This window comes from Echeneis naucrates, chromosome 16 (genome assembly GCF_900963305.1).
Source record: "Echeneis naucrates chromosome 16, fEcheNa1.1, whole genome shotgun sequence".
In the NCBI taxonomy this organism is placed as follows: Eukaryota; Metazoa; Chordata; class Actinopteri; order Carangiformes; family Echeneidae; genus Echeneis; species Echeneis naucrates.
The window spans coordinates 14,959,886-14,970,852 of NC_042526.1; the positions used below are offsets into that span (position 1 = coordinate 14,959,886).

At 39.7% G+C, this 10,967-nt stretch overlaps 1 protein-coding gene across 2 annotated transcripts; it reads right to left on the reverse strand.

The window, feature by feature from the left end:
- Positions 1 to 470: 470 nt before the first annotated feature.
- clpxb (caseinolytic mitochondrial matrix peptidase chaperone subunit Xb) lies at positions 471 to 10,881 on the reverse strand. Of its 2 annotated transcripts, XM_029522935.1 has the most exons (15): positions 10,603 to 10,880; positions 10,040 to 10,115; positions 8,947 to 9,107; positions 8,735 to 8,849; positions 7,239 to 7,393; positions 6,965 to 7,124; positions 6,289 to 6,330; positions 4,822 to 4,998; positions 4,517 to 4,681; positions 3,583 to 3,671; positions 3,256 to 3,420; positions 2,867 to 3,166; positions 2,254 to 2,346; positions 2,066 to 2,172; positions 471 to 1,946 (listed from the first exon to the last, which is right to left on the reverse strand). In XM_029522935.1, exons 2-15 carry the CDS (start codon positions 10,092 to 10,094, stop codon positions 1,856 to 1,858), a joined length of 1,875 nt encoding a protein of 624 aa, XP_029378795.1. In that variant the 5' UTR covers positions 10,095 to 10,115; positions 10,603 to 10,880; the 3' UTR covers positions 471 to 1,855. The 2 variants fall into 2 exon arrangements, with proteins under 2 accessions (XP_029378795.1, XP_029378796.1); XM_029522936.1 differs by lacking the exon at positions 6,289 to 6,330 and having other exon boundaries at positions 10,603 to 10,881.
- Between the last annotated feature and the right edge of the window lie 86 nt (positions 10,882 to 10,967).

Here is a 10,967-nt window from a genome sequence, read left to right on the forward strand (position 1 = left end):
CTACCATCGCAGGCTCAGGAGGAATAATGGTATATTCACATATTTACATACACATTAATACATAAAGAGTACAAAGAAAAACTCCAGTGTTATTTTTTTACATTTTATATTTAATATGATTGCCTTAATACTTTGATGCCTTATTTTATTAGAAGTTATGCATTTTGTTTTAGAATTATTACATATTTTTTTTTTAGTTTAAAATTCCTCATCCATAGTTTGTGTCTTTAATGGGGACTTGAAGGGGATTAGGGAAATGCTGAGGTATTCGGAAACCAAAAGACTTTAGAGATTAGCTGATTATATAAAGGTGACAGTGGAACAACACAGAACAGCACTCTGATACGTCTTACGTTTGCTTCCTGTTTCAATGATTTTTAAGGAGTCTGAAATTCTGCTCCATACTGAAACATTTGATTTGACAATTTTAAAGGTGTTTAAAAAAAAAAAAAAAAAAAAGACCCAAAATGTCGTACAGAGATATACATTTTATTTATACACTTTTAACAATCACAATAAATTTAGGAGTCACAAACTTAGGAGGTGTTCAGGTTCTGTAACAATCCTCTGAAAATAAAAGCAGTTTTTCAAATTTGGTAACTGAGAGAAAAGGAAACCTAAAAGCAAAGGGAAACGTATCTAGTTTAATCTAAATTTAGAGCACAAACAGCATATTAAAGAGTACAGCAGCGTGGATCAGTCAGAGACAATTTCAGTAGAGATTTTATTACAAACGTGAATTGTGGTACCATTTCATAACAGGATATTACGGCGCTACGAGTGAGATGAATTTCCAAACGCCAGCACAAAGAAAGAAAGTAAAAATACCTGCTGCTGCGAGAGGTGTCTGATAAAGCAGGTTCAGAGTGGAAGCCAGCAGTGACCTTTCTGGAAAAGACTGAAATCTAGAAAATACAGTTTCACTATCTCTTTTGAGAAAAAAAACTCTGTAATGAACAGAGGATGATTATGACAAAAAAAAAAAAAAAAAAAAATTCTGCTTATATTTCAATGAGACTTTAGTTCCCCAGTCAACATGCTAATCCTGCTCTGAGAATCAGCCTTCAGATCCAGTCCTGTGATTACAGAGGCCTATTAGAAAACACATGTATGGCCTAAAAGGTGGGCTAAACAGGAAGCAAAACACTGAATAACCATTCTGGTTGTTTAAAAGGTCACCATTATGTTTCACCTGCTGTGTTTAGTGTGCTGGTGCATTACACTTTACAATACGTTCTCCTAATTAGAGGTCATTTCATACAAATGCTACTAAGTCAGTGTAGCTCAACATTTACAGCCTGATCTCACTGTGAGCACCATTATTAAAATGGTGGTAAAGAAGAAAACATCAAAATATTGATGTGCTCATGGAATATTATGCCCTTATGATATAAGGCATTACTGAACATGGTAACATCACATCTACACTTTCTCTACCCAAACGTCTGGAAGTGTACAGTATGATCCCATAATTCCCATTTGCTTCCCTCGCCATGACAGCCCATCACCACAGAAAGAAAATACTCGCTGAAACTTCTTTCATGAATAAAATTGCATTATCTTTATATAGATAAAATGTTAACAATCCCCAGAGATTGATATATATTATAAAGGTCCACCATGTGACTGCAGCACAAGAGAATTACCATCTGATGCACAGGACCCTATAGGTTGTTACACTCTGTTCATGAAAACAATCTTTACCAAGAATTAAGAGCCTTCGTTACCTCTACTCCCGTTTCCACAGCTTGTTTGTCAGGGGCTATAATAAAACCCAATCTTGGTTTCCAAGGGTTCATAGTAATCTAATGATTTCAGACAGCATTGTCTTTAGTTTAAATGTGTGAGATGGGGTTCAGTTGTTAGCAGCATCCGCCTGTCGAGGCCAGTTCTCTTCCTCAATGCCCGAGTCATAGTCCTCATCTGCTGACTCCTTGGCTGGAGCTCTGAAATTCAAATAAAAACTCCTGTTCAGGTTTCAAACCACGCAAATATGGAGACTCAGCGTGCTAAGCTTCAGCAATCTGAACGCGTGTTGGTGTTCTGTGCGCAAAGAGACACCGACCTGCTATATCTTGGTTGGGATTTTCCTTGAACGACATCTTTGTTCAGCTCAACAGCCATGATGTCAGAGTGTGGCACCTCAAACATGGGCTCAAGAAGGAGCTTTTCCTATTCAAACAAAATATGCGCTTGATTATTATGTTATATCAACATGAGGTTTTTTGAAGTTTGATACCCAAAATGACATACCATGATAGATCTGAGGCCTCGAGCTCCAGTTTTTCTCTCTAGAGCCATCCGGGCTATGGCCCTCAGCGCATCCTGAGTCACATTCAGATCACACTGAAAGAAACAACATATTTCAGATTCAGTTTAAATCTCAAACTCCTGACATTCAGGTCTAAATAAAGTGACCTGTGATTACATTTCTCCTCAAGTTATGCTCTGGTAGATCTATCAACATGGAAAAGGAGCCTGGTTGGTGTAGGTGTGTCGTTTCAGAGAACAGACAGTAAACTATCACCCAGAGAGGACAGTTTGAGTACCAGAGCCCTACTCAACACTGCGTAACATTTTATAATATCAGTAGAGTCCTTTTTTATTTTTTGAGTTCAAATTACAATATAATATAATGAAATTATAAGGAAAGTGCTCTTGCAGGCATTTGACTGACCCTGCTAAATGACTTGCATTGCTCTGGGTCAACAACCAAGTCATTATTGACTATTACCAGATTTTTGGCAGCTTGTTGTTTCTGGTGACATCGAAACAATTACCACGCTCCTATTTAAATGCTTTCTCACACAGTGCTGCTGTTTGATGTCTCACTGGACTATAACGGTCAATAGGTCAGAGCCCTTACTTTGTCCATGCTGAACAGAGCCTGGTACTGAGGCACTACAGCGTTGCGTGGCTCTGTCAGGATTCGGACTAGTGTTTCTTCATCTAGGCTGTGCAAGGGAACGACCACAGGTAGACGGCCGACGAACTCTGGGATCATTCCAAACTCAATCAGGTCCCTGGCTTCAACGTGCTTCAGCAGTCTGTCCTTCTCCTCAATCTCTGCCACTGTGTCTGTTTCACCACTGGAGTTGGCCAAGTCTGCTGCAGCCGCTGCACGTCGACCTTTCCCCAAGTTAGAGGGAGTTCCAAAACCCAAATACTAAAAAAAAAAAAAAAAAAAGTGTGAAGATCAGGTTAGAGGCAGGTATGATGATTAACAGGACTTTTTGGTAGATGTATGAAATTTACCTTTTCATTCTTTCTTCTGCTTATGATTCTATCAAGTCCATTGAATGCACCAGAGGCAACAAACAAGATGTTTGTTGTGTCTACCTGCACCGTTTCTCCTCTCAGTTTTCTGGAGTTTTTCTCAGGAACATTGACAATAGTTCCTTCCAAGAGTTTAAGCAAACCCTGACAGAAAGGAAAAGGAAAATGAAAGTCAACACAAGCCATGGTTAGCCACATTACCTCTGCTATGTTGTATTACATCCATACCATTGGGATACATATTAGAAGCTCGATGTCTACAAACAAACAGGATGGAGGTTTGATTTAGTGAAACTGAATACTGACCTGCTGGACTCCCTCTCCACCTACATCTCTCAGCTGATGGATTCCAGGCACACTGCCAATCTTGTCAACCTCATCTAGAAACACAATCCCTGCATGAAACAGAAGAACAGGGCCACAGTTATGTAAGCTTGACTGACCACCATTAGCAGCATTAGTAATAAACCTTGTGTACATAGTTACAGAAATAAAATCAACTTTTAAATGCAAACTTGCAGAACATACCATAGTGCAGTTGTATCCTTGAAAAATGTTACCTCTTTGAAAGATTACATATGTAATAACTGATTTCAGAGCATTAGACCCTGGTTAGGCCTTGGGACTTTCTGTGCACGGTTTGCATGTTCTCCCCGTGTCTGTGTGGGTTTCCTCCGGTACTCCTGTTTAACAGTGACACTAAACTGTCTGTAGGTCTGAATGTGAGTGGTTGTTAGTCTCTGTCTGTCTCTGTATGTAGGCCCCTGTGATGGACTGGCGACCTGTCCAGGGTGTACCCTGCCCTTGTCCAAAAGCTGCACATTGATAAAACAGTTGAAGATAGATGAATGAATGAATGTCCAGACCTGGGATAAGCACCGGTCCAGGGGATCCACTTCACTTATCACACATTAATTCAAGTCTGAACTGGTTATACTAACATCCCAGTTTTAGCAGAATAATTGAAAGATGGGGATTAACAAAGGAAGGCTGATTGTCTTTCATTGTAAGCACCATTTATTTTAATTCTATTTACATTTGAATTTAATTCTATTCAGCTGCTCATTGCTGTCCCAAGTTCAAACTGATTCAGGATGCCTATGAAACATGAAAACAGTGCAAACATGCAAGTTCCATGATATATAATGCTACTGCAGTTCGATCAGCTTTTTATTTCTAAATCAGGTAAAATTTTCAACAGGGAAACAGCTGTGCTGTTAAATTTGGTCCATCTGCTCACCTTGTTGCGCTTTCTCCACTGAGTAGTTGGCATCTTGCAGCAGTTTGGCAATAACAGACTCAATGTCTTCTCCCACATATCCAGCTTGAGTTAGTGTGGTACAATCACAAATTGCGAAGGGAACATCGAGGCAACGTGCCAGTGTCTGTGCCAACAATGTTTTTCCTGGAAAGAATTATGAGAAATTGTGATCAAATTTCTTTTAACAAGACAGATTCATATTGCCATATAAACCACATTAATACTTTGGCAGGTGTCACTGTGCCGTTTCACAGTTCTTAGGTAAATGTTGACACGCCACCAACCTGAGCCAGTTGGACCTAGAAGTATGATGTTGCTCTTCTCCAATTTAATGTCAGTGTGTGTGGAGTCCAGCACCTCCCCGCCCCTCTTCTCCTGAGGGGCCTGCTGGCTTGCCTGCTGCTGCATGGACGCTCCCAGGGCATTTCCATGGGGACTGATTCCTGCAATCTGGAGCAGCTCTGCAATGACAAAAAAAAGCCACTGGGTTAGCCTCATGATTGAAAAAGTATGAAACTACTTTGGAAGAAAAAGAATCAAAGACAAGCAGCTGAAAGCTTTCGATGGGAAACACTGAAGTGCAATTTGGACCTGCCACTCATTCACTGATGGTGTATGTGTCAACCTGTGCCTAGTAATGGCTTCCATGTACAGGCTAAAAATAGATGTGCCCTGGTTAGTGCCAGTTGGAGTTACTGAGGGATGAGGGTTGGACTGAAAACAGCATATGTACAGATGTGCATGTGGGTCACTGGGCTACCATATCTCATTGTCCGGTCAGTTAAATATTAACCATTTGAAACTCAGCTGTACACAGTAAATGTTAAAAGCAGTATGAAGCAGTCACTGCTCCAGGACCGGTATATGCCAGCTGTGTCTCATCATCTATTGCATTATTTTTTACATTGACCCCAAAACACATTTTGAGTTTCATGTACTGTCAAAAAGAGGTTCTTAGCCTTCTAGAGACATCCCAGTATTGTCTTTGTATACCAAATAATGAGCAAGATGCGTCATTTTCTTTCATGGTTGTCACTGAACTGTAATTTTGGGAAAAGGCCTCCAAAGTTCACTGGATTTGGTAAACTTCACCATGTTTGTTCACATATGTAGGTAGATCCAAAGAGAACCAATATCTTCAGAGCATGTCTCCTTATGTTTGTGTGTTTCGTCCTTAATGCCGACTCAAATTATAATCCTTTAACACAGCGACCTGCTCTCTGCAAACTAAACACACGGCTTTGCCTTTGACTTCAATAAAGAAATACTCAGTAATCCATGCTTTGTTGAAAACTCTGCATTCGGCATCAACCTTTCTTTTTTTAGCGTGAGCGGAAATTTTTGAGGGGTAAAGTCTTCTGACCTGCTTGTAACAATGAAGATTCAATCAGCACGCCTATTGGTTTACGTATTGCGTCTTTACGTACATAAAAAAAAAAAAAAAACAAAAAACTTCAAAATAAAAGCAATGCAGCTTTAGGCCAAAATGCATTTATTTTCTAATTTTTGAAAAAAAAAAAACAACAAACAAACAAACAAACAAACAAAAAAAAAAACAACCTATTAATTATTAACGCTGAGCAACACCTGAAACTTACTCATCGCACTGAAAAAGACAATGCAACAACTGCAGGATCCACAGATGTCTGTACAGTTTGGCATTTGTGCAACTCAAGAAAACAAGACAGAAAACTGCTTTGAAGTGTTGACTTTTACAGTCGCAATAACAGGGAAGAGGTTCAACCACTTACTTGTGAATCTGTATTCATCCTCTCGTCTTCTCATCTCTAGCTCTACAGGAAGAGGATGAAAGTTCTCAATAAACAAGTTAAATAAGTTCTGTCAATAAATCATTACCATTATGACATAATATTGCAATCCTGGGAAAAAAAAAGTTTGATGCGGTCTTGTATGTCGTAAGTATTGAACAAATGCCAAATTATACAGATTATGATCACGAGTCAACCCTTCCCAAATTATTTTGTTAGATTTATTGTCCCTTAATTTTATTGCTTCATTGCAACAAACTTAAGCAGAATGAAGTGTATGTGTGTCAGCTCTGCATGTGGAGAAATGATTGCTGTCGGTTGTTAATGCATGAAGTTTTATATCTTAATTATGTTTTTGCTGTTACTGCTTACGTCACTGTACTGGGGATATAATTATTAAATGTTTTATAGATTAAATTGTAATTTTAGGCAAACTTTCTTTATATAAATGGTGAATGCGTCATTTCAAGAAGTAAGACAAACTGCCTAGAAACATTTTTGAGAGTTCAACGCTACATTTCATGTCAATCAAAGTTAATGAAAACAGAGGAGATAAAGGATGCAAACATTTCCCAAATTGCTACTTGATCTCAAAAAGAGACATGCCATTAAAAACTAAACTGGAGGAATCAGATGTACAAAAATTAGTAATACTTACCACGAGGTGTTAGAGAGGGCTGTTTCTCCACCTCCACCTGCTGCCGGCTTCCAGCAGGGATGTTGTTATAGATGCGCTTGTAGTGATTGTATACTGCAACGGCTAACACCTTTTTTGCATAGGACTGGCCAACAACATACTTGTCAAGATAAGCATATATCTGGGAAAAAAAGAATTTATACATTAATTTGGTATGAAAAACAAATATAAACTGTTACATTTAAGTAATTGAAAATCATATTTGTCCATGTGAGCACCAGCTTTGATTTCTCACCTTCTTGGGGGGAGGAGGTGGTTTCTGTGCAAAAGCCAGTTTTACTGCCTCTGCAGCAGATTCTGGCTCTTTGTTTAGCCCCTTCTTAGAATCAGTTTCAGACAGAACCACGAAAAAATGGTGGCATTTTTCACATTTCACAAATCGTGTTGAGGCTGAAAAACAGTAACACACAACACAGTCAATGCTGAAAAATTTCACAACATGGATCAAAGTCAAATAATTTCTAAAGGCAAATAGATTTGTGTACTGAGAAAGTGTTGCTGAAATCACAGTGAAATAGCCAGATACAATCAGGTGTGACTTGAGCATGAGGTTGTTGTTGCATGACTTTGGTTCTGGCCTATGAGAAAACTAATAAAAGGTAATTAAGCTACATAATGAAATGCCAAGACAGATTTTAGTTCAAAGATTAATATTACACTGTAGCGTGTTTTAGCAATATAATGCAATGCCAGCTCATGAATTGTATTATCATTTTCTAAGTTTAGTTCTAAAACTATGCAATAAAAAAATTTTGTCCAATACCAGGCAGTGGCATAAATATAAAACAGATAATCAAGGAGAAAAAAGAAAAGCGGGTCGGGGATATAAACAATGGGTTCCAGTCCACTCATTATTCCTCAAGTATAATTTTTTTTTCTTTTCTACATTTGAGTATTAAGTCACGTTACCTCTATAAACAGTACCTTAGTGGGACACCACAATCTAACCATGTACTGAGGTTTATCCCAAAATGTTGAAAAAGAATTCATAAGCAAAGATTTACAGGTGCAGCAAATAGAATAACACAGATGTAGCTTATTGCCATTTTAAAATGTGCAAATAAGCAAAGTTTAAAAAAAAGTAGTGAGTGATGTCAATGAGGATTATTCACTGACCCCCAATTGTGGTATGTGGTCCTATTTTCAGGCCAATAAGTTTACAAAAACACACCAGTTCAGATCTGCAAATTTTCTTAGCCCATCCAACAAAAAAAACAAAAAAAAAAAACAAAAAAAAAAACCCTGATAGTTTGAGGCACACAGCTATTTACAAATTCACAATGTCTTATTGTTTACTTTGGCAAACAAATTGAGGTCGATGTCTAAATAGCACCATTTTTAACTGCATATTTACACTAGCTTGTACTTCATTTCGGTAGAGATCCAAGGTTTATATTGCAACAGAAGAAATGCTTGTATTTGAAATAAGTTAATAAAAGAAAATATGATTAAAAAAGGAAAAACACTTCAGCACAGAATCAAAAATGTAAATGGACATCTATCCACCTATCGATTCCTATACTGTCCTTTTTCGTTTTTTTTTTTACTCAGTAAAGGCACAATTCTGTGAACCACAGCTGTGACAATGCGGACTTTTCAAATGAGACAGTGTTTTCATATTTTGGAAGCACAACTCATCTTATTAATACTTAGCCATTTATTTCCCCTCACTTAGCTCAGAGTGCTCATTTGTTTCTTATATGGCTATCCGATATTTTGAAGTTTACTCACATACAAAGGTCTCCACATGTGTGCAGGGATCTCCACATTTAGGGCAGCGGAGCTGATTTCCCCCCTTGCCTGATCCGCCAGAGCCAGAGAGTCTCTTCCCATCACTGATGTTTTTCTGTGTAAACACAACTGTGTCAGCACATTTTTAAATACATTATTATCATCTACAGTAGAGGGACCCAACAAAGACTATCCCCCTGTACAAAGTTTACCTTTCCACCATCACTTCCGCCATCCTTGGTCGCTCCATCCTTGGAGCCATAGCAGACTGCAGTCTCTGAAAAGGATCTCACACGTACCCGGGCAGGTAAGTGAGTTTCCCGAGAGCCCTGACGACTCAGAGAAAAGAGCTGAATCCTGGAGCAAGAAAATCCTGCAACAAGAGACCAACAGAAAAATGCACTTTGACTGCTAAGAAACGTGTAGTTTGCAATGGCCATGTAAAAGAACATTTTCATAATTGCTTCTGCCTGCTGTATGAAGACATAAAATAAGTAAATCAATAACTGACTAGTCAACAGGCACATTTGTCTTATAATAGAGCATTTATTTCACACATTTTTGTGAAAAACAAAGGAAAAAAAATTAAAAAATTCTGTTTTACTTTTTTACTTTAATGTTGTTCTCCTTCTTTACCATACTCATACGCCAGTGCTGTTCCATAAATATAGATGTGTCAGTTGAACAATAATAATAATAAACCACCATAATATTAAGTTCGCAGTCAGAGATAAACTTCATAATATTTTTATGAACTTTGATGAACTTTTATGAACTCATTAACTGTTATATTTGATCCTTCTTTACCGCATGCAATTTTGATTTTAAAAACTTTTTAACGAAAGTTAAAGTCTCAGTTTGGGTGATGGAGGGATAAAAGCTGAAAATTAACTTTATCTTCAGACCACATTCCGGCTTTCACAGCCACAATTACGCAAATATTCCTTTCAACTTCTCTCTTACCATCTCGATCATCTGCGACAAAGACAGAAAGGAACTGCTAGACTGCAATAACAAAAAACATTGACAGTGTTTTACCCCCGCAGACTTTATCCCCCATGCTTTGTTGATGTTGACAGACTGCCTTACTCTAAGTGGTTAATCTAACAGGTTATCTTATCTGTAGCTGCATCACGCCACTTTGTCTTTACTAGTGTGTTTTCATCGATTTCTTATTTACTCAAGAAGACACAGTCCCACTCATCAGACAGCCGTGGTATGTGACATTAGTCAGTACTTCGCTACTTCGCTTTCCCAGCTGTTTTTGACATGAGCCACTCCGCTTTAGCCCGGACTGGGACTCACCTCTGTGGGCAGTGCTGAAGAAGAGCCTGGCAGCCGAGGTGCATGGACAAGACATCGCTCCTCTTTAGGCTGAAACCTGCGAATGAAGCCTCAGTTATCAGGGTGTCCAGAGGAGGAGGAGGCTGATGTAGCCGGAGAGGCCGGCTAGGGTTCAACATTTCATAACCCCGACGTCACTGTTAGCATTAGCAAGGGGAAGCAGGTCAGAGTCAGCGGAGGTGCTGCTAATCACACCGCTGTAATAAAAGTTGGGCAAAACATCCAAAATGTTTTGAGGTGGTGAGCTCATACCGATAAACACCTCCTGTTATCTCACCCCGGCAACACATGGGGCTACAAACAATGCGACGGGGTAGCTGGGTCAGATAAACAGGTAGCTGTTAGCTCCTCGAGCTAGGCCCGGACCAGAGCCGCCTCTCTGCCCGAGGAGGAGAGAGGACACACGGCTACACGGAGGCTCAGCTGGGGGTCTTGGCCCCTCGGCCCAGGCCACAGACAGAGATTAAATCAAACATTTAGGCAACAAACGGCGAGCAGACGTCCACCACAGAAGCTAGACTTACTTTCAGGACACGATGAAGGCAGTCCCGTCCGGACACAGCCCCGTCGATAAAATTAAAAAAAAAAAAAAAAAACTAACAAAAACGTGCGGAGTCACCGTCGCTGTCTGCGGGGGCTTTCAGTCTGACAGCTCGGCGTCTCACACTAATGTCACAGTTTTCATCAGCCGGGTGTCGCTAACTCTGCAGGCCGCTGTCTCCCAGGTGGGACCCGACCCAGGAGTTACCTAACGCCACCGCTAGCTGTTATGAACTAGGTCGGCGGCACCGCTAGCCCGCTAAGTGCTGTGGTTAGCAGCGGGGACTGAACCAGATCGATAGGGCTAAGCAACATGGAGGCTCCGTTCATGGCCGCGGAGGTCAGACCC

Coding starts and splice junctions, on each gene's coding strand:
- clpxb (XM_029522935.1), bottom strand. CDS start 10,094: ATGTCTTGTCCATGCACCTCGGCTGCCAGGCTCTTCTTCAGCACTGCC. Junction 4,999..6,288: donor GGATGAATACAGATTCACAA/GTAAGTGGTTGA, acceptor TTGTCATTGCAG/AGCTGCTCCAGATTGCAGGA. Junction 2,347..2,866: donor CTCTGTTCAGCATGGACAAA/GTAAGGGCTCTG, acceptor TGTTTCTTTCAG/TGTGATCTGAATGTGACTCA.